Source organism: Calidris pugnax, unplaced genomic scaffold, assembly GCF_001431845.1.
Source record: "Calidris pugnax isolate Ruff unplaced genomic scaffold, ASM143184v1 scaffold18, whole genome shotgun sequence".
Lineage (NCBI taxonomy): Eukaryota > Metazoa > Chordata > Aves > Charadriiformes > Scolopacidae > Calidris > Calidris pugnax.
In genome coordinates, this window is record NW_015090812.1 from 4,889,605 (window position 1) to 4,912,279 (window position 22,675).

The 22,675-nt window shown below is 36.5% G+C and overlaps 1 protein-coding gene across 2 annotated transcripts in view; it reads right to left on the minus strand.

The window, feature by feature from the left end:
* Positions 1-11,622, minus strand: part of ZFYVE9 (zinc finger, FYVE domain containing 9) — a 45,260-nt gene extending 33,638 nt beyond the window's left edge. Inside the window, exons 1-3 of one of the 2 annotated variants that reach the window (XM_014939196.1) lie at positions 11,511-11,622; positions 4,509-4,613; positions 1,635-3,553 (exon numbers count right to left, since the gene is read on the minus strand). In XM_014939196.1, coding sequence (XP_014794682.1) covers positions 1,635-3,553; positions 4,509-4,578 — 1,989 coding nt within the window. In that variant the 5' untranslated portion in view covers positions 4,579-4,613; positions 11,511-11,622. Of the gene's footprint in view, positions 1-1,634; positions 3,716-4,508; positions 4,614-11,510 lie in introns of both variants that reach the window. The other variant, XM_014939195.1, reaches the window with a different exon arrangement.
* Positions 11,623-22,675: the final 11,053 nt, after the last annotated feature.

Here is a 22,675-nt window from a genome sequence, read left to right on the forward strand (position 1 = left end):
TCATTACGGGGAAGTAATTAAATCCAAGCAATGAACGTGTTTAGCACACAAAAATAAAGATACATTACTGCAAATTAAAATTGTAGTCATATTTGTTAAACTCATAAAGAACAAAATAATTACCTATATAACTGACGGAACAAGTTAATATATCAAAGCTAAAATGATGGACATTAAGTTACATGACTTACAGATGCTCCTTAACTGCAAGATTGAGCCCTTTGATACTAACCAAAAGGTACATGAAAGGTAGGCAGGTACTTTGTATGATGCTTATTGATCTCCTGTGGTTACTAGCTCCACACCAGGACTTCCACTGCAACCAACCTGCAAGAGGATGGCCAGAAGCAAGCAACTGGAAGTCCCGGGCCAGTGCACAATGAATGTCTGCTTAGCTTTTAGAAGTATCCTGGGAAAGATTTTTCAAAATCAAATTTGAATAAAATCTACTTATCCAGTGTTGCAGTGAGGAGACTGACGCTATGCATTTTGGTTACCAAAGGGACAAATGGGACACACGCACAGTCCATTACAGAGCAGCAAGCCTGTTTTTTCTGCTAGGCTGCTTCCAGAAACAGGTGGCACAAGGGTTTGAGCTCTCCAGATACATTTGCTTCTTTTACATCCTTTGTTCAAGTCATTCTGCTTCCCTGCACTCTTCTAGTAGCAAAAGATATCGCCCATAGCAGTCTTTCAATCAACTTCAGAAACCTTTGGATAGGGCCTAAATGAACCAAAATTACTTTTACTCCAGTTTTTAGTGGGCTTTAGTATTTCACCTTAAAAATACTCATTAGTAACTACTTGACAAGAGTGTTAGTTTACCGCTTTCAAATCATCATATTTTTTCCTAAGTTCCTATTTCCCACGTGTCACTGACTTGTATTTCAGTAACAAGATATCTGGAAATACTTTACAAGCCAATCATTTACCATAAGCTAGACACATAAGAATTTGTGTTGATCTAGATGGCACATATATAAAATGTATTCTATAAAAAATTCAACAATAAAATACTTCTTACACAACACAAGATGATACAGAAAATATGTTTGAGTTGTCTTCATTACAAAGTTTCTCACCATGTACATATATCAGGTTACAGATAATTTACTATGGTTTTTACAGGAAAAAATGTATATTCTTTAAAATAATGTAAGCAATATGAGAAAAGTTAATATAAGAAAACTTAAAAGACCTGAGTTGATCGGCCATCTAAACCAGCAGGAGTGCCAGCAATTCAACAGTGCACTTCCAATTCCCATCAATATGTTTCAGTATCTTTAACAGGATTATTGATGCAGTAATTTCTGCAAACTACTTTCCTGCGCTACCCATTTTACAACAGTTCTACATGAATCCAATGATGTTGATTGTTGCAATCACCTAATACACTGCTTATACAGGCTAACAATTCTTTCAGTTATAAATAACAATTAGTTATTCTCTAGGAAAACCCTAAACAGGTCACAGCTTAGAAACTTCTTTTTTTCCTTCACAAATCAAACACGGCTTTTTAGGAAGAGATGTCACAGGTAACCATAGCCAGTGGCTTAGGAAGTCCTCTGATTTGATTTTAAGCAGTACCAGGAAAAAAAAGGTACTTTGAGCTTACTCACAGAATATGAACTTACCTTCCCACAAGCTCTGCAATGGTGCCTTCTTTTGGTGAATGTGAATCTGGCCTCGCATTTCATACAGTTTGGTGCTTGAGAATCTGGAACCCAGACTGGAGCCACCTCACCCAAAGTTGTAAAAGGCTTTCTGGCTGGAGCTCCAAACTGACCAGCTCTGAGATCATTATCTGGACTATCTGGGGCTACTGCAAGGCACGGACTACTAGAGACTCCAGATTCATACTCTTCCAAATGTTCCCCGTTAGTATCAGTACCAGAGGCATTTAAAGATGTTCCACCTGGAAATGCATCTGCTGTATCCCCTAATTGTGTCTTACCAAATACATTTTTGTTTTTACTATTTCCTCCACAATTTGGGGGAACAAGATCATTTTGTAAGTGGTCTGATAATGGCTTCGGAATCTGCAGTTTAAGATTTGTAGGCTGCTTAGGTCTTGCACCACCAAAAGGAACACTGATAGATTGCAGATTAGTCACTGGTTTTGGTGAAGTTTGCCCTTGCATGGATGAAACCTGACTACAAAGATTACGTAAATAATTTTTCTTTATGTGGTCACCAGTGCTGTTTAAAATAAGACCACTCCCTTCTGTGGTCTCATTTCCCCTCTGTTCATAAACATTAGCGTAACATTCTGACTTGCTCTCCTCTATCTCCTTTTCCTCTGTTACTGAGTCTTCCTTGGAGGGTAAAGTCTTTGGAACATGAGCAACAACTGGGTTCTGCATTCCATAGGAATCACAACCATTAGACAGAGAGCTTGCTGCTGATGTAGCCATCACATCAGAGAGACTGGACCCTTCAAGCTCCTCTATACCAGTCCCTTTTAAGTCTATGCCTGCCTCCATCATCCCATCTCCACCTTCTTTACTACTACTACACGCCTCATCAGGCTGTTTCATCTGCAAAAGTCTTTCATTGTCTCCCAGAGTTTGCTTATTATTCATCTCATTCAACTTTGTCAGTTCCCAATTAGCCATCTCCTGAGATTCAGGGTAACACTCTGCCACGCTGAGCAGTTCCGTTGTGCCAAGATTTTTATCACATTCAATGACTTCGCTTTCGGTGGCACTAACGTCCTCAGGGGCAAAGTGCTCTGCAACAAGTTCCTTGTAATTGCCACTTCCAGCCACGTTAGGTTGACAAGTTTCAGTGAGCCCAGATAACCTAGACTGTAACTGTTGGGTTGTTTCCTGTTCTACGATTAAGCTTCCATTACTCGAACCAGAAGAAGAGTTTTTAGCTTCTAGATCTGTTCTCTGGGGAATGGTTTTACTAGTAAAATTTTCAACCGATACACAATTTTCTTGCATTTTAACGGTACCATCAACCGGTGTCTGTAAGAGAGTCACTGCATTAATCCCTGCAGTTGTAGCTTCTGAAAACAGTGAATCTTTACTCATGTTAAAGTCATCCTTTAATCGAGAGGAGGGACATGCAACAGTCAGGCTTTCAGTTGAAGCATTAATCAAATGACTTATAGAGTCATCTTCAGTGCACAGCCGATTCACTTGCTTTTCTGTATCTGTATCTTTTTCCATGGATCCATTTACAGTAACACTAAACTGATCACTCTGTCGGTTTTCATTATCCAGTGTAAAGCTAATAGTGTTCGTTACGGACTGACTGTTGTAATTTTTACAATCCAGCAAATCGCCACTTTGTAGTGTTCTTCTGTCACAGTTATGCATGACTGCCACCACTAGTACATTTTTCTCCTCTGGCAAGCAAGCTATATTTCCACATTTCTTTTCTCCTGTTTCCGCAGCGTTACACTGATCATCCCGATTACTATTTCTTTTAACCAACTGCTCGTCTGCTGCTGCCTGATCGTCAATCCACATGACTGGGGTCTCTGGGCTTATGGTAAAATCCTTTCCATTAGCACAGTGATCCCCTTCTCCCGTTGGTGTAGTCACTGAATGAGACAAAGAGAAAGACTTTAATCTCTGCTGACATTCATTAGGAGTTGTAGCTTCATTCACATTGGCCACGGTAGGGTTAAACGACAGACGACGAGAAGGCGGATCTAGAATCTGATTCCACTTTGCACCCAATAGTGCAGGTGAAACAGCGGCATCTGAAAAAGCGTTTAAAGAAGAGAACTTACTGTCCTATTAACACTACAGGTTCTAGTACAGGTTCTATTGCATTTCATTGCCCCAAATATAAGTGTAGAGATGTTCAAATATGAGTACAACAGTAAAACGCACCTGCCATACCTAACATCCTTGGTCAACCATTAGTAGTGTGGCTGCAAAATGTTTCTGGTACGTAGGAAGTTTAGAGCTACACCAGCTGGTGTCAGGTTGAATTTGCACAAGCAACTTTAAACTATTGATTAATGTACTTTAGACAGCTAGAAATGCCTAGGAAGATTCCCACTCCCATAAAATGTTCAACTTCCTTGACAGCACAGAAGTAGCAATTAGACTAAGAAAAAAATTTAATACGTCAAATATGATAACTTTCAGTATATGATTTATGTGACCTAATAAAACATTTCTATGCTTGAGTCTCCCAAAACGGCAGAAGAAGCTTAAAATATATTTTGCCTAATTTGTTTAAAATAAATGATTAAAATCTTGCCACTGAGATTAAGCTTCACAAAACCTTTCTTTAAAAGGTGTACAGAAGATTTTCTATGAAAAGAGTGAGAAATTTTTAAAATGTAAACAAGATTAATGGAAACAGAAGAGAAAATTAACAAATACTGAAGATCCACCATGCAAAATTAACAGATGTTTTTTGCAAGTTCTGAGATTATTTTAAAACTCAAAACCAAAAAAGGGTATCACAGACCTCTCCCTTTTCAATGGTGCTCTCTAGAATACATCTAATGTGCATCTACCTTCTTGTTCAAAACGACTCACCTTCGTTTTGCTCAAATTCATCTAAAACCTTATCGAGGTTATATGCCTCTGCTTGGAAATAGTTCTCCATTTGTCAGGGAAAGACCACCAGATTCTTGTCTGAACCTGCCAGAGAACAAATTACAATCAGATATTTAACCTTCAGTCAGCAGTTTTCTACTACATATTGCACTGATTTAAGGGGAAAAGTAGTCCTTTGTAAATCAAATTTTACATACATTACATGCATAAATCAAAAGTATTTTCCAGGAATAAAAACTTTTTGTGCACTTAAACTTGCTTAATTCAGATGAACAACCTCCCCAGACTTGCTTTGGATTTTATTACCTCCTGTCTCCAAGTTTACAAATACGGTTTTTAAAATGTTAAAATTTAAGCAACACACAGGTTTTTTTTTTAAGATCATAGTATTTGCAAACACTTAAAAATAACGTTTTTAAAAATCCTGTCACACACAAATAAAAAAGTAAATGTGTTGATGTGAACCAGGTGTTTGCAGCAACAACATTTGAAGAACATAGGTTCATTTTAACACAATGGCTCTCACAGCAATGGAAAATATCCCCATCAGATGAATAAAAGAATACTAAGCAAACTGAGTTTGTGAATCCATGTCAGTTCAAACTAGAATGTATTCCACACCATAAAACTTACAAAACATTATGCATCTCTGTCCCGGTGCTTAATTGAATGCATTTTCCATTTAATGTGACAGATCTTTTTGAGAGGCCAAAATAAAAAGAATTTTCTTTTTCGGGATTTGGGAGAAAGTTACATACAGGCAGCATATCCAATTGAATCCTGCAGTTCAGAAACTCCCTGACTGCTTAGAAACTTGTCTTTAGGGCAATGTAACAAAAATGTAAGTCCTGTAGTTCTTTCTCACGCAATGTTTGCTTAGGATCTGTAAAATGCCACCCATATGGGAAACAATTTTTCTCACATCTAAAGCTTTTATTTTTATTACATATGAGTGCAATTTTCATTATTATTTAGATGACAGATTTTTTTTCACCACAATAAACAGGGAAAGAGGGAAGAGGAAGAATTTTCACCAGTAGTTACCAAAGCACTGCCACTGTAACAAATGATCAAGAATAGGTTTAACTGAACAAAGTCAAACACAGTCCCATGCTTTGGCCCTCCCAGCTCCTTACCAATGCCTCTCCAAGCATTTGAAGGCATTGCCTCAACTTCTCACATCCAAGGAAAACACTGACCTCCACCTGAACTTTTAAACAGAACAACAGCCTTTAAGATATTTCAAAACCCAGATGATGACGGCATTACTGCCGTCATTAAGGTGGCATTGCCACATTCATGTGTCTAACCACCAGAACCACCATAATGGTTAAGAGCAAAATTGCTCTAATTGCTCCAGTCAGAAAATAACTGTCTAGAGAACCAGAAACCCAACTAAAATCTCAAGATCAGGCTTTCAGTTCTGTGCTACCACTAATTAGCTCATGTGGCTTTGAACAAGTAGTTTAAACTCTCTGTGCTTCTGATTTTTTAATGTATACTTGGCTAGCAGTATTCTGTGTCACTCCTCATTTCCCAGAGCTGCTTCAGAGATTCATACTTGTAAAAGTTGTTAAAGGACTTAATGGGTGTTTCTTGAATTGTGCTAGCTCTTAAAATGTCTGCTTTAATAATTCCTGTTCCCCTGAAAGGCACGCACTGGAAATCTAGCAAAATGCACAGAAGTAAATAGTCTCATCAAAAGATAATACTCTCAGGCTAGAAAGGAAGATGACAAGGGAGAAATGACAAAAACCCCAACACTAAGTAATTAAATAACTTTCTACAACTTCACATAATAAATAACATTTTCGCCCTAACAACAGGAATATGGTCTTCTCGCTACCAAAGGCTTGTAGCAACAAGCCACCCTGATTCATTTTTTAAAAACATTCACTACCAGCGAAGACATTTTCACTGAGAAATATGTGCCATAACCTATATACCATAAAGAGAGACCTTGATTTGATCTGTTCTCTGAACATCATCCAAAACAGCCTTATTCTCTTCGGAGTTGGCTTTCAGTGTTGTGAAATAAGGAAATGGAGGAGGAGAGGGTGAGAACCTTGTTTTGCAGTAAGAAACAGTGTTAGACCTGACAGCTAGACTCCAGCTCAATTAAAAACCTGCTCTTTTACACTAGAGATACAACAGACACAAGAAACATGTCAGAGGAAGTTTCCAGTGTAAAACTATACTTTGCTTTAACATTACCTCCATAGTATCTGGATTTGAGGAAAACATCAACCAGTTTAATTTCAATTACTACAAGGTTAAATATTAGTTTGTGTTTATTGCGGGCAACAGCTACAATTAGGTTATTGGTACAAAAAGATCATGCATTAAAATATCACAAAATGCAGAGCTCAGGTTTCTGAGGTTGACCTCAAATTTGACACATGGTGTTTTTAAAAGATGACCACGTTATGACATAAATACATTGTTATTAAGTAGAATCAGATTAAATTAAGTTTTAAAGATAGATGCAAAAAAGCCAATTTTAAAGAAAATTTCTGTAATGGCAACTTAGAAATTGCAATAAGCATCACCCAAAAAAAAGACCAGTTTGCAAAGAAATTCTGAGTTAAACTAGACTCGTCACATTACAAACTGTCAGATTTGTCCTCTGTTCTGACTTTTCAGATTAACTCCTCCTGCAAGGAAAATAGATGATCTGCCATATAATTTCCTGTGTACAGATGCAAAGATCATAACAAAAGCAATGAAGAAGCTGGCCACCCTGATCCAAGGCTGCATTTCAGAAGTCAAAAAAACCTCAGCATTTTACATTCTCTACCCAAAGCCATGTTCTGACCTCTAACCGTAACAGAGCCTACTCTATGATCCCTTAGATACCTACTGTAAGGTCTTCTGGAGTTACCCAATCTGCCCACCAAGTCATTGTATTAAAAATATTTCATACCATTTTAACTGAGACAATTACATTTACCACACACATCACAATTTAACCACAATATTTTTAAAAAGCAGATGCTTCTCCTTAGACATACAAATACTAAATTCCTTCAAACTACATCCAAACTGAGAGTTTGGAGGTTCTCTTGAACCTTTCTCTCCATGTGATTTCAACTTCTTAATAGAAAGCATCTGTACCAGCTCAGTAAATATCAAATATTGAAAAGTTAATTAGAACCTGTCCCAATGAATATTTCACTTGAATTTCTTTTTCCATTCAGAGTTCTAACCAACCAAAATTAATTCACTATAATAAGACTATTTTGTACAAAATACCAAATAATTTCATATCCATTTACAATGTATTTAATTTACATTCTAATGATGACATTCCAGTCTAGCAAACAACTGATGAAGATGTGAATAATTATTCCTAGGCAAAGTCCTACTGCTAAGGTCATTGATGCAAATAGTATTTGTCAGAGCAGCACTGCAAGACTGAAAAGTGTCACACACAATTTTTGTGTTCAGAAGTTAAACTGTGATGCTGTTTGAAGCCACCACACGCAGATTTCCACGCACCTTCGTCATGAAAAAGCACATCCAGTCAAGACATTCTCTAGGACATAAACACAAACTCTGCAATATGGGTGGCCCTAAAGAAATAGGCTACAAGCATTGATTTTTTTTTGTTTATTTAAGAGAAGATAATGATTACTGACAAGCAAGTTGATGGGGAAGGAACACTACTCTGATTATACAGTTGCTGAAACCATGTTTTTAAGTAACTCTTTGAAAAACTGCATTTTGATTTTGTGCAACTTTCAAATGTTTAGAAAAATTCAGACCTGACCATTCATACAACTTCGAAACCTGACTGAAAGCTTGATAAAATTCAAAACTAACTCAAATGTATGCACTTTAGAGTAAACAGAATATAAGCCACATTTGTCCCTAACATTTCCTAAATTTTTCATTGTCATACAAATCAGGAACAAGATATGCCTAACCAAAGAAAGCGGTGTTAGAAATTAATAATAAATATAATCATTTTAACTGACTTTAGTCAGCATTTGGCTTTTAAGTTTTATATTAAGTGTCAATTTATAGACTTGGAAAAATACAGAAATTCAGACTTAGGAGACCACGTGTTCAACAATAACAAGAGCATATAAAGAAGGTGTAAAATTTTGTTCCCATTCCCTTTTGGTCCCAATGTGGTTAACACTTCATAGCATCTCTGTGAAATTATTATTTTGTTAACATCTGCATTATCTAATATTAAAGATCTAATATTTGTGAGTCTAAATTTGGCTCAATATTTTTAAAAATTCTAAGTAGAAAGAATTATGTGTAAACAAACATATGTAACCATATGAATTCTGAAACTCAAATACAGTGAGCCAAAATCCAGAATGATGGATGTTCATAGTCCAAACTGAAGAGAGAAAAGACCTTTTATATAATTATTGTTATTTTATTTACTGATGTACCAGGATATACAGAAAATCTTTTATTTTTAAACTCACAATCACTAAGCTGACAGCCACTCTAACTAAGATCTCATTATTTATGCAAGTAGGTATTTCTCAGAAAAGGTCAGCTGCAAATCTTCAGGTCTAACATCTAAAATTATTACTATTGTATAAAAGAACACAACAACCCTCCTGAGCTTTTCCAGAAGTTTCTGCCCAAAGGCAAAACACACTGCCAAACCCACAAAAGTCCTCACTGCCCTTTTCCTGACCGAAAAGGAGAGTGAGTCCTCATGTTCCTAAGAGATACCCACAATGCTTCTTGACCAATACCTTGTCAGCAACTCGAACTTTTGCCAGTTTAAGATCTAATGCTTCAACTCTGCATAGCCAGCAACTCAAGATCAACACAGAAACAGAACATTCTCAGTGCAGCATCCAAATAATTGGATAGCTGTTTTCCCTGTGGTTTAGAATTTCATTTTATTTTTAATATTTTTATGAAATAACCAGGATAAGTAAAAAGAAACATACTCCTTTACAGGTCTTTGGAAACTTTGATTGTAACTCACCACTATACCACTATAAAAGTTTGGAACAGTTTTAGAATTATTTTGGTCCCAAACTTCCTCCTAGTATAAAGGTTGAAAGTACATTTTTAAAGGATCCTTGACAGTTGTGAAAGTCTTTAGCATTGCTCAACTATTGCAATACATGCAGGGAGAAAAGCTGACGAGCAAACACATAACTCAAACTCTGGAAAAGTGAGAGTAAAAACCATGAGCAAATCAGGAAGAAATTTCAATGACAATTTTAGCTGTATGCTACCAAAAAGGAGACACTTCCTAAATTACCGTATATTGGGATGAACAATGTAAAGAAGAGGATGCTGTGCCAGTGCAAGGAAAGGAGACATAAATGACCAATCCAGGGAAAAGCATAAGATGGTTTTTCAAAAATGCAGTCCTCCATGCAAAGATTTGGCAGAGATTAATTATAGCCAAAAACCCTATTAAATAGGCAATTTATTTTTTTAAATTCTGTATCAAAAAAAAAAATATTAATGGCTTTCTGAGCTTTAATGATTCCTGTCTTTCATGGCAAAAAGCAAATAAAAATACGCACCCTGTCAATCAGATTATTTTCAAGCTCCTGTTGGATCACAGTTTATGGGTAATTTGGAAACTCTGTGGTTTACTTATCAAATTCTTCATACAACAGTATGGACATCATCATCTTCATCTCTAAAACTTAAGAACTTCTGTTTTATCAAGCTTACAAGCTCTACTCTCCCCTAATGTCTACATATAAAGAGCATGTACCAGAATGTCTGGCATATCTATCCAGAATTACTATCCCAGTCATCATAGCATTTAGACATAAGACAAACTTTAATTGATTAGTGGGGAGGGAAGGAGACAGAAGTAGAGGACAGAAAAACCTTCCTTAAAATTAGATGGTATTCTGAGCAGACTTAACCTTAGAGACTGCCTCTCAAGACAGCTCAGATATCCCACATGCCAGCTTCTTCTTGGGAAATGATCTGTACAAAGAGATAAGGCCTTGTGTTGTATCTGCAAAGCAGCAAGACTCAGATTTGTTTTGGTCTCTACGATAAGGAATTATGTAACCCATGATCTTCTGCACTGCACATCCAAAATTACCCTCAAGAGTTTTCCACCAATGGAACTGACAGCCTTCAGTCTTTCAAATTTTCTTGATGCTTAACTGTGAGTGATCAGCATGCAATCATGTTAATACTCTATAATAAAAAATGCACTGAAAGGAAATAATACCAATATACAACCATTAGCTTCATAGCAAAGGCCTAAGAATCAGAGTATGTAAAGAACCAGAGTAAGATCTCAGGACTTTCTATCATGCTCTCCTGTGTAGACTATTCTTTCAATATGAATTGTGAATATACACATTTCAGTAAACTCTAACTAAACAAAATACTCAAGTAGTTTATTATAGTCCTCACCAAAAATCTAATATGAAAGCCACAAGGGGCATTATCAAACTGAAGCCAAACATTGTTTATTCATCCTGATAAAAAACAGACATCCAGAAAATGTCATTTTCCCATAGCATGACAACACGGAATTACATATCAACTGGACAAATTAATTTATTAGATCTAGTGCTCCTGAGGACTTCCTTTAACCCCAAGAAACAATGGTCAAGTCCACACATTGTTCCAGCTTCCTTTAGTGACCGTTGTATTATTTGCCTCTGGAAGGAAGAAGTCAAGCACCTTTGCTGTAATGAACAGCTTGTTCAGACTTCAGCAATAACTGTATTTTTAACTGATGAGACCTGCCTACAGCACAGACTGAGGAAGAAAGACTGTGCCCACTTCACCCCCCCAATCAAAATAAAACACATCTTTGCTCTAAAACAAGGCAATTACTCTCAATAAAAACCAAAACAACAAAATGCTAAAAATACTCCATCATCTTCTATATAAGTTCTATATCCATATATAGAGCTGTGTGTGTATATATATCCATAAGCATACATAAAAATACATGCATTTCAAGTACATACCCCTGAATCATTATATTCTAAAGCAGAACTTGCCTCTTACCTTTTTCTCTTATACATATGTTAAGAAACGAATGACCCTGTGCCTACTCATGATGACTGCAGCACAACCAGCCAGTTCTGCTGAATCAGTGTGTTCTACTTGATCCTGGAAAGAAAATATAAACATGTATTTTATGATTGGTAATTCTGCCACAAAACCGTGTTTTTTCAACGGATGACTGCAGCTAGCACAGGCACATTTGGCAAACACTGCAAGCCTTCAAATGATTTGGATTACATTTGCAGCTTTAAATTCAGGGATCTATCCACTATGCCACTATTGCACTCCAATATTATGGTGAAAAAAGCTGTTAATAAAAAACACATTGCTTCCTACCTACTGTTATTCTTCATTTAACTGTAAACCCACAGAGTGAGACAGCAACTCAAGCGTCCTTGTATTCCTGATGACCTTGACTGTAACGCTTAATTTATAAAACTAGCCTCTGAAGTTAATTATATTACACTACAATAGGCCTTCCAAAAATACAGAGCTAGTAGCTTTGATACTCAACAAAAATTCACAGCCCTCTGAATTCCGTTAACTCTATTCATCAGCTTCCCACTGATTTTTTTACAGCTAAACAACTGCTTGTCCTCAAATTATTCCCCCTTCAATCTCAGGCCCCCTTCATTTCCTAAAGGCTTCTTCTCTCAAAAAACCACAATAGCATCAACATTCAATAGCAGGGAGGACCGAAGCAAAGAGTCTTCAGAAGAAACTGTCTTGTTCTCCAAACTACAGCATTTCTATAGGTCAGGTGCTCATTTTCACAGGCTGCATCCTAACAGTCAACATAGCTCAAAAATCCAACACAGCCATGAGCGTAGAAAAAAGACTAGGTTTATGGCAAACAGTGAAACAAGAACAAGGAGTTAGACAAGTTATATTCATGTTTGAAGGTTTGTTGGTGCTGGTATTTGACCTGTTAGGTAGTTGAAATACTTATTAGTGCCCTGATGAAGGAGCATATGTTAGAAAAAAATCTTAAAACTCCAGCAAAATGAACAGAGCTAAAAAAAATAATCAGTTCTCTGTGCATGAAAGTGATACTCAGTGTTATACTACAAATTTCCCAGGGTTGTTTATTATTCTTTTCAGAAATAAGCTACAGTAATAATTCCAGGAAACTAATGAACTGAACAGTAGCACGCCTAATAGCACTGTTTCCAAACTCAGAATAAAATCCCACAGCTTTGTATGCCAACAAAACCATTCCCATATCCAAGTACAGTATCTGATGCCATGTGTATTTCTACCTCTATATGCTAAGATGAATTTTGGATATTTGGGAAATAGTAGAAATTAATATATTACAAAGTTCCTCAGAGAGGCTTCATATGCATACAAAAATGGAGGTGAGGGAAAATTTAATTGCATTGAAAAGCTTCAAAATGGTAAGCTTTTTCAACGGGATATGAAATACCTACGGAGCCACAGCAAGGTTATCTATACCACCACCGTGTCCCCTCCTGGTCTGTAGGTGGAGGAAAATGATTCAGTTTCCATGACCCCTTTGAAAAGATGGATCAATTAATGACAATTTTGTTTGTGATTTATGACGAGGCCTGTCAACTGCATCATGAACATCAAACACATTTCACACGAACCAATCAGTCATACATTAACCACAAACTTCAATCTTTACCAAGCAGAAATGGATCAGACCTAGCAACCTACCGCTGAAACGTGCTGTGCCGTTACCAGTGCTCTAAGCCAACACGCCTTACAGGCAAGCGATGTTCAGGGCAACGGTACAGCTTTATTATTCATTGGTTTTATTCTCATCCACCTTCCTTGTTCCATTCTTCCCAGGTAATAACTGGTTTTTTTCCGTAACCATTCAACACAGGAGAACACAGATCCAATCCATTGCTACCAGTCTCCAAAGAACACTTTGAAAAGATATTACCTGGAGGTCCTAGAGCTTTTTGTTTATAATTCAACATTTACTCTCAGCAGCCGTTTCCCCTTACAAAGATCAATGCAAAAATCAAAGCATGCTTACAGATACGAATGTAATATATTTAAACAAAAAGCAATTTCTAGAAGTAAATTATAAGGTTTGGATTTCCTGAAAAAATGAAGAACTTGACAACAGAAACGAATTCTTTTTCCAATGCAAAGTTAGTGTAAGAATTATATTAAAATAAAAATCAAGGACAAAAAGAATAACTACAAAGGAGAGTCAAGAATATTCACAACAATGTATAACCTAGTGATTATTAGATTTTTCACAAATTATACACACTGCTAAAAGAGGGTTCCATCACACTTGAAAAAAAGTACATACATTTCCACCTAAAAATTATGTGCCTACTGAGACCTAAGATCATTATAAATGAAGGAGACCCGGTGTCTTTGCTGTTCCAGTTTGCTTACTTTGAGCATTTCACAGTTTCTTATCTCTTCTGCTGATGGTTGGCTGAACTCTTCTGTCTCCTGCCCTAAAGTGGTATCACTCAGGTGCTGCTTTGGTTATACCCTACATGCATGATTTCCCTCAGGAGCTCCAAGAGGGTGACTGCCAATTACTGCAAAAGCAAAACAGAAATTGAAGAGAAATCTGACAAGCAGAGACGTGCTCAGAATAAAGAGAGGATGAAGAACAGAAGAAAAGAGCTCTAAAAATATAAAATTAGAAATATCTTCCATAAAAAAGAATGTAAAAAATATTTACAACGTCAAATGGAAGTAATCTGAACTAGCACAAATTGGAATAGCTTATAATAAATGGAAAGAGACTGAAAAAGAGGCAATTTTAATACTATGTTTAAAAAATGCGGAAAAAGCTCAAGGCATGAAGAGATGCTAAAAAATGCTTCCATCTACTGGCAAGGATCCAACTCTTAACTACACTACAGATCCTCTATAATGTGCTACCAGTGAGAAGATGTCTTTGAGTAGGCAGGAATACATTTGCAGCCATTTTAAGGCACTTTATTATTGCTAGATCAGTTGAACTAGGCATTCTCTTAAATGCAAACCCAGATTTCAACGCTAGTATCTTAACTTCCCAGCTTGTCTACACTCTGGAACTATAAGATGGGAGATTCAGAGAGACTGCGTACAGAGGACGCATTCGGGTCCCAACTTGCAAGAATAAAAACCACAACAAGAAATACTATAGCAGGGGATTACATTAACAGGAAAACAGCGTACTTAAGAAGGGCAACAGGTAGGAAGTTTTGGGACACGCATCAGTTATACAATATTAATTATTTTATCTGATTAGTTAATCTGGAAGCTAAATCTTCACAAGTGGAAAAGGTGGCATTTTTCACTCAAGTGATGAAATGCTTGGAATAATGGAGTAATTTACCATATGCCTGATGATTTGTCACAGTTCCTTCTTGGCCTCTCTCAGATGAAACAGCAACTTTCAGTCAAGTTTCACATGATCGTGTGTTTGTATTAAAGAATTAACCTAAGTAGAGAGACTGAATACTCTGCAGGAATGTCCTTGCAAAGGCAGTCCTCCAGACCTGTCTTGGGATACAGGACAGTATGGACAGTGTGTCTCCATACCAAGTGGATGAAAGCAAGCTTCATTCACCATTGCTCTTACCTTTCCTGAACCACCACAGTGACTCTCCAGCAGCTATTCATTCTGTACCAACACAGGGCTCTTTCTACCTAGTGTTTGCCAAACAGGGGCAGGTGTTATACAGTATCTGTGACAAAGCAGCAGCAATATCTGTGTCACACACATGAAAACGCCTGCAATGGCAAGGGCTTTGGATTAGCCCTCAAATTAAACCTCCAAATTAGGCCTTCAATTAATGAATTGTTCTATTAATAAATTAAACTAGGATCCATACAATGTAACCAGAAAGAAAAAAAAAAAAAAAAAATTTGTTTTTAAAACTCTAATTTCGCCTGCAATGGCAAGGGCTTTGGATTAGCCCTCAAATTAAACCTCCAAATTAGGCCTTCAATTAATGAATTGTTCTATTAATAAATTAAACTAGGATCCATACAATGTAACCAGAAAGAAAAAAAAAAAAAAAAAAAGTATTTGTTTTTAAAACTCTAATTTATTAAAGGAAATTCAGCAAATAATAACAGAATTTTTCAAAAATACCTTGTCTAAGAAACAGTCCAGGATTAGAAAATCCCATTAAAACTCACCATAAATCCATTTAATAAGAAATACTAAAAACAGCAGCAAGAGATTAAATGTAACAAATATAAACAAGACACAGTTGCTGCTAATCCTTTTCCTGCACCAAAAGCTCAAGATGACCAAGTACCCTTTGGTTTTATTTCCCGTAATTTGCTGATGTTCCTACTACTCAATATAAATTAACTGAAGAGTAGACTGGGGCATGGCAGGCTATTTCTGTGTAATACAACACTGTAGCAGCTCACTACCCATGAATGCTGACAAAAGATAAAATACTTCAATGTTGCATTTGTTCCTCTTACTTTCCAATCAACTGCACAAATAGAGATGGACAATGCCTAAAGCAGAATACAGATGCTCTAATTATTTCACTAATATTTGCGTCTTGTCCCTTGACTTTTCCCCATGTCATTTTAAAGCTATTATTTTCACTTTTGTCTCCAGCCAAGTTTCCATAAGGAGACATTCACGCATGCCAGAGCAGCAGTAAGGCAGTCAGAAGAGCAGCAACTTCAAAGAAGCGTTATAGAAAGTATCACAGTCAAAAGTAACAGGGGGACAAGAAAAATTATAGCAGCGTTATCAACCTTTGTCCTCCAGTAAAGAAGAAGAGAAAGCAGCCCAGCTGAAAAGGACACCTGCTTTATAACACTTTACAGTAGAAAATAAACTCCTTTTACTATTTCAAGGAGAAGGGAATTGATTTATTTGCTTGACACCAAAAAACAGCCTTGCCAAAAAGCCTGTAGTTCCTCAGCAGGCTGCAGAGGCAGAGCCCTCAGCACCTGGAGAGGGGAACCAGGCGTCCTTCTTGCATAACTACTTTTGACTGCCTTGACAAGTATCCATCCCCGGCTCCTTGGAAGAACAAACAGATAGGTTTACACCGCAGTGCTGACTTCAATGCAACTTTTTTCCAGAGGAATACAGTTGGGAAAAAAAGAGAAAATCCTTTCCTGAGCTTACTCACACACTCACGGAGCTCCTTTCAAAATTTAGTGGTTTATAAATCTTTGTTTCACGCAACTCCCAAGTTTAAAATATCGTAAGCCACAAAAAAATTACCACACAGTGCATTAAACATAAATTTAATATGAAATCATGTTTCTTAATTTGTGCATGGAATCCATGTAATGTCATCAAAGCAACAATGCGCTTTTTTTAAAAAAATCAATACATTTAACATAGTGAAGTTGTTATTTAACTTTACTCAAATACAAATGAAAGTAAAATATGTTTATGAGATGACTTTTTATGTTTCTGAATCGGAGAAACAGGAATTTGACTGTTCCAAGTTAACGTTTAACAGATTTGAAGAATAAAATTATTTCAAGTCATGCATTATGTATCTTAGAGTGGATTAATCCTGTATTCTAATATTTTATGAGTCTTCCCTCTTTCTAATGTAGGGTAGAAACAAGAATGATCCCAAATATACTCATCGTTGTTTCAGATGTTTCTTGGATTTGGGCAATATGGAAAAAAACTAAGGTCCCCTAGAATCACTAATTAAATGCCTAGAAACTGCATATAGAACCCACGAGGGACCAATACTTGCAGATGCCGTGAGCAAAATCCTTATCTGATAATAAAAGCCAGAATTGCCCCGCAACCAGAATGGGACAGATGAAAAGGCCAACGGGCAAAGAGGGAAACCACTTTGCCCACCATTTACAAGCCCATCAATTCCGAGTTGTACCCACTGGGGAGAGAAGCTGCTAGAAGTGACACAATTTATGCACTCAGCTGCTCTTTAGAAAAAGGACAATCTGTACAGAATAAAAAATCTGAAAGTCTACAGTCACTTTCTACTGAAGAGCAGTCAATCAGCTACTCAAGCTGCCTTTATCAACACACTTGGATACACCCTCTTCCCAACAAGGCTGCAGTCATTTTTACTCATTTGATAGCTATGTAACATAACACTGTTCTAAAAGCTTCCACACACACATTTTTAAGAAATATCATAAGTATAGACAGCAAACAGTTACTATTTCTCAAATCCTATGTTATGTAGAGCTGGATGACTGTCCATCCCTGAAAATAAATTCATATATCTACGCATTTTTATCTCATACTCCCTTCAAACTGAAAATATCACAAAGGAAGTAACTTTTAATTCCCATTTTGTGTTGATATTCATATCACACCAAGATTAAATTTATATATACACACACACACCACGCAATACTAACACATTATAAAACATCGCTGTCTTGTCAAATGTAGCAAAGTTCCCTCCCATGTTTGTGATCATGATCTAACTACATTGCTGATGCTCACAGGGCATTATGTCTAAAGTCATCTGTAACTAGTAACTCAACACAACTCAATACATCCATGGCAACAGTGTGTACTGAAACTGCTGTTTCTGAGGATGATTCTCATTTATGCTAAGGTCCATTAACATGCTTTTAACAGTTCTGAAAGGCCTAAGCATTAACCAATAGAAATGATGAGTAACTTGTGTTCAGATTTGCTGTAAAGCCTCTTTTTTTCCATTGCTTCAGTGGTGCAATACACCAATGAGGACATTTACTTTAAAATTATGTAAGACTCAGAAAAGTTTTATTTATAAACTAAGTGCCCATAATTCTGTGTCATTGTTGGCAGTCACAAGAAATAAAGGCTTAACAGATAAAAAAAAAAAAAACCAACCAACCCAAAACATTGAAAACATCCATTATTAATGAGTCAAAATACAGTTTTCAGAAATCTTATGGAGCTCTAAGAACATCAAATCCTCCTAAACTGAAACGCAATGTTTCTCAGATAGTCCAAAACTGAGAAACCTCTACCACTTTTCTCCCTACCTTTTTTTCTTTACCTCTCCTTCAGAGACCGTAGCATATTCCTGTGTTCCATTTTCTTCATCTGTTAGTCTTATTTTCCCCTCTCAAACACATTCTTTCCTCACTCACTTCTTCCTGCATCCTTTTTCTTTATCCCTACCAGGCTTCTTTCCTTCTCTGACAAAAAAAATGAGAAACCCCATGTGTTTCAACATCACTGTTCAGATCCACTGGTATTAAAAAGTTGTACAGTGACCTTATTAACTACAGGGTATTATTCCTCACTTCTAGGAATGATGGGAATGAATCCAGTAACAGTGGTGATGTGTCCACCTTGCAAATATAAATGAAGTCTTTAGACAAGACTGCTATCAAAAAAAGAAAAATAAATTACATGTGGTCAAAATAACAGCCAAAACATAAGACATCACTGTAACTGTCAACCTGCCTTCTACTTATTCTCATCATTATTTACTGATGTCATGGCTCCTTCATAAATTCATTTAAACCCTCAGCCTCTTAGACTGTGAAATACAATTTTTGACAGAGACACTGAGGGTCCAACATCTAGGACCAGCGCAGCCCTCTGCTTCCTTCAAGCTTCTATGTATTTGAAACTTCTAGTTAACACAAGTTTTATATAAATAGTAGCTCTTATGTAGTTAATATTTCCTCAAAGTAGAAAAAGATACAACTGCATCTACAAGCCATCTGTACAGAAATGAAGCTTACTGGCAAAAAAGAAGATTAAGTATAACCACAAAGGGCATTATAGGAAAAGTGTGAGGGAATAAAACAACTACATATACACATCTATTACCCATGAGTCTCAAGAAACAATTTCTAATTCAAGTCATAATAAAACCCATGTTCATTCTACAGTAGTATACAAATATACATATATATATGTGTGTGTGCTAATTCCAGCGATAGGAATAGCGCCTTTTACAAGTGAATTGTTAACTAAAACTAAGGAAAATACAATATAGAGGCTATTACGCCAGTACACTAATACAATTACTTTAAAGGACAAATGTACATGGGGAGACTGATGCTTAAAGTTAAGTAATGACCTTTTAAAGTGGCACTTATAAAATAATCAAGAAAGAACTGTAAAATACATGAAGGATACTGGGGTTTTATTCAGCCTTCATCCTTTATACAAAAACACAGTATGAAGTTCCTACAATCAATGAAATTCTATGTTTCAGTTAAGAGGCTGTTTCAATATATATACTGTTTAAAGCAATCTGTTAATAATGCAACCTAAGAAGCCTGCTTTGCACATACTTTCAAGTTCACCAAATAGGAGATCATTAAAATACTCATTTTGAATTAACACAGCACTCACAGTGTAACTTTGTAACATGATGCTCCACTAAATATCAAGTTGGCCAGCAAACAGAAACAATAGCTATATACTGAAGTAACCCCCAAAAGGGCATAGATCAGTTACCTGTTCCTTTCTCTACAAAATGCCTCAGAAGTTAAGCTACTGTATTGCAGAATAACACGCAAATTCAAAAAGACTGCTAGATAAATGAAAAAAAAAATAATAGGCAAAGGGGAAACTTTCCTCTTACGCGATCTCAATATTAAATGTTCATTTATCTGCGTTACAGTGCAAATAGGGAATAAAAGATTACATTGACAGGATTGGTTTTCTGGGTATATTTTAACCACGTAACTTTTCTGTCTTCTCCACCCTACAAAGAAAATTCAGTATTCAGTCAGTCTCAATAACACAAATAAGAAGAGGTCTTACATATTGATGTGTTCAATTACTATCACTTTCCAAGTGTTGTATCTTTAACTTGATCTCCTACAGAAATGAAGATTATGGAATCATATCGTTCACTTACTATTTTTTATGCTTATATTTTCAAAAAAAAAAAATACGTTCATGAAAATTAGTATCTGCACAGTAAAAACAAATCCAAATGACTGTCCTCCGAGAGAAAAACAAGCCACTATATGTATTTTTGGCAGCAACCTGCTGGGCAATCAATATCCACACAGCTCTGGAAAAAACAGAATTATGGTGTTATGTGAGAAAGCTGGGGTTATTGCAGACGGGGAAAGAAGGGAAGAGATACTAAGGGGCAAAAAGGATTTAAATCTACGGAAAAACAAGCTTCCTTCATCCCACTGATGGTAGAACAATATGCTTACCACTAAAGTATCTCAAAGGACTTGGGCGTGTATAACATCACATTCAGTTTACACTATGAAATTCATTCAACACATCTTCTAATTCAGAACAAAATACAGTTCTCTCCGTCTCCAGGTCTTGCAAGAATTTCTCTACTACTTACAAAAATCTTTTACAAATTCTAAATAATTATGAGATCAAATACATCAGAAAGTAACCTGGAATGAGATTCCCACTGTTTCAGCTAGAGTAATGGGAGCTCCTTTATCACTGGACCAGCACATTCCACTGACTCAACCCAAGAACCACTAAGCTCTTTTGAGCATCAGCTTAATTAAGGCCAGTTCTCTGTCCTCAGTCTTGCATGACGTCAGGGAACCTGCTCCCTGGCTCTGTAATGTCCTGAAAATACAGGTAAGCATAATCCCTATCCCACAGCTAATGGAACTGACACACATAGAGATTCAAGATACACGTTCTTCTCTTTCATATCATGCTTATTTAAGAAACCACCAGCACCAGACATCCACCCCTCTTCTGCGATAGTTCACTGAGTTCACTTGCCTGTCCTTCTCTACATCACCAGCAGAAAAAGCAAATGTGCTACCTCTTCAGTCACTGCACTTCCCAATCTGGTGTAGAAACAAAATTAATTTAATTTTGTTTAAATTGATATGCAAAGCTCAGAGCTGCAGATCTTGAAGAGGGAATACAAATTTAATTCTGCCAGGCATCTTCAACAGATGACTACGGCAGGGATTACCTAAATCACCCCCACAGAGATCATCAAAGTCTCCCTCAGATACTGGCTGTGCGGCACACCCAAGATCAGAATGAGGTCTGACACAACATCGACCAGAGGAATCGAGATCACCAGCAATCGGGCCCCTTATCCTACTGCTAATGACACCATTCTTAAACCTTCCTCTTAAAAATCCAACAATTCAAAAAAAAAAAAAGAGCAAAAGAAAATAATCAAAGCTGTTGAGGAAGAAAAGGAAATAGACGAGAGAACAGTTTCACTGTCCAGGTTAAAAGAAACTTAAGAAAGAAAAGTACAGTAAATAATAACCAAGAAACAAAAAACTCACAGATCTGAAAATATCTGCAATTTTTGTCCCATAGTATCTCCCACACTTCTAATAATCTGACTGGCCAACTGCTCAAGCAATAAATTTTATGCATATTCACATGATTTGCCAATTTTTCTTGAATTTATAACAGCTATATACACTATAAATTCATAGTTTCAAACAACTTGGCCTTTATTTTAGTCATCTAAATCAACCATCTAGATCACACTTGGAGTGCAAACAGGTAAGTCAACATGTACGCTGAGTTCAAAGCAGAGTTTTGACACTACAAAACTGAATCTAGAAATAGAAAAGCTCCTCTAATAGTCAGTGTCATTCACAGATAAAGAAGCTATTATGCGATTTAGAAAGCTCTTTGATCTGCTTCTTACAGTGAACATTACCAACTCCTTTTAAGTTCATCATACTACTTTTCAGAAAAATGTACCAGCATATGTTCCTCCATTGATAATCTTCTATGAATTTTCTAACGTATTTCACCCACACTACTTCCCCAAATAAAATTTTAAACTTAGAGTGAAATATAAATGTTCTACTCAGAGCATGTGTATAAAGCTTTGAGTTCTATTATTTATTAAAAAAAAAAGCTTCAGTATATTATAGAAATATGCAAAAACTTTCATACCACAGTAATTCTAAAAATTGGAAGAATCCAGAAGTAAGGCTGGTAAGTATTACTAGGGCAGCTATGGCACTTCATAATTGATAGAGCACACGTGAATCTCTCACATAACTATGGCTTAATTTCAAATTATCACCTGATAGGAAATGACCTCTGCATCCTTTGTACGCTGGGAAGAGGGATGGATAGGTTCCTCCCAGCTAGCACTTCACTAACAAAAAAAAAAAGGCACTGAACTTAAGCCATATACTAACCATTTTGCCTTTTTTTTTGGCAAAACCGAAGTACAAGAAGTCAGTAAGACCCACAATGAAACATAACCTCTAAGTATAGTCATAATTTGGTAGATGGCATGTCTCTTCTAACTCTTAACTGAACA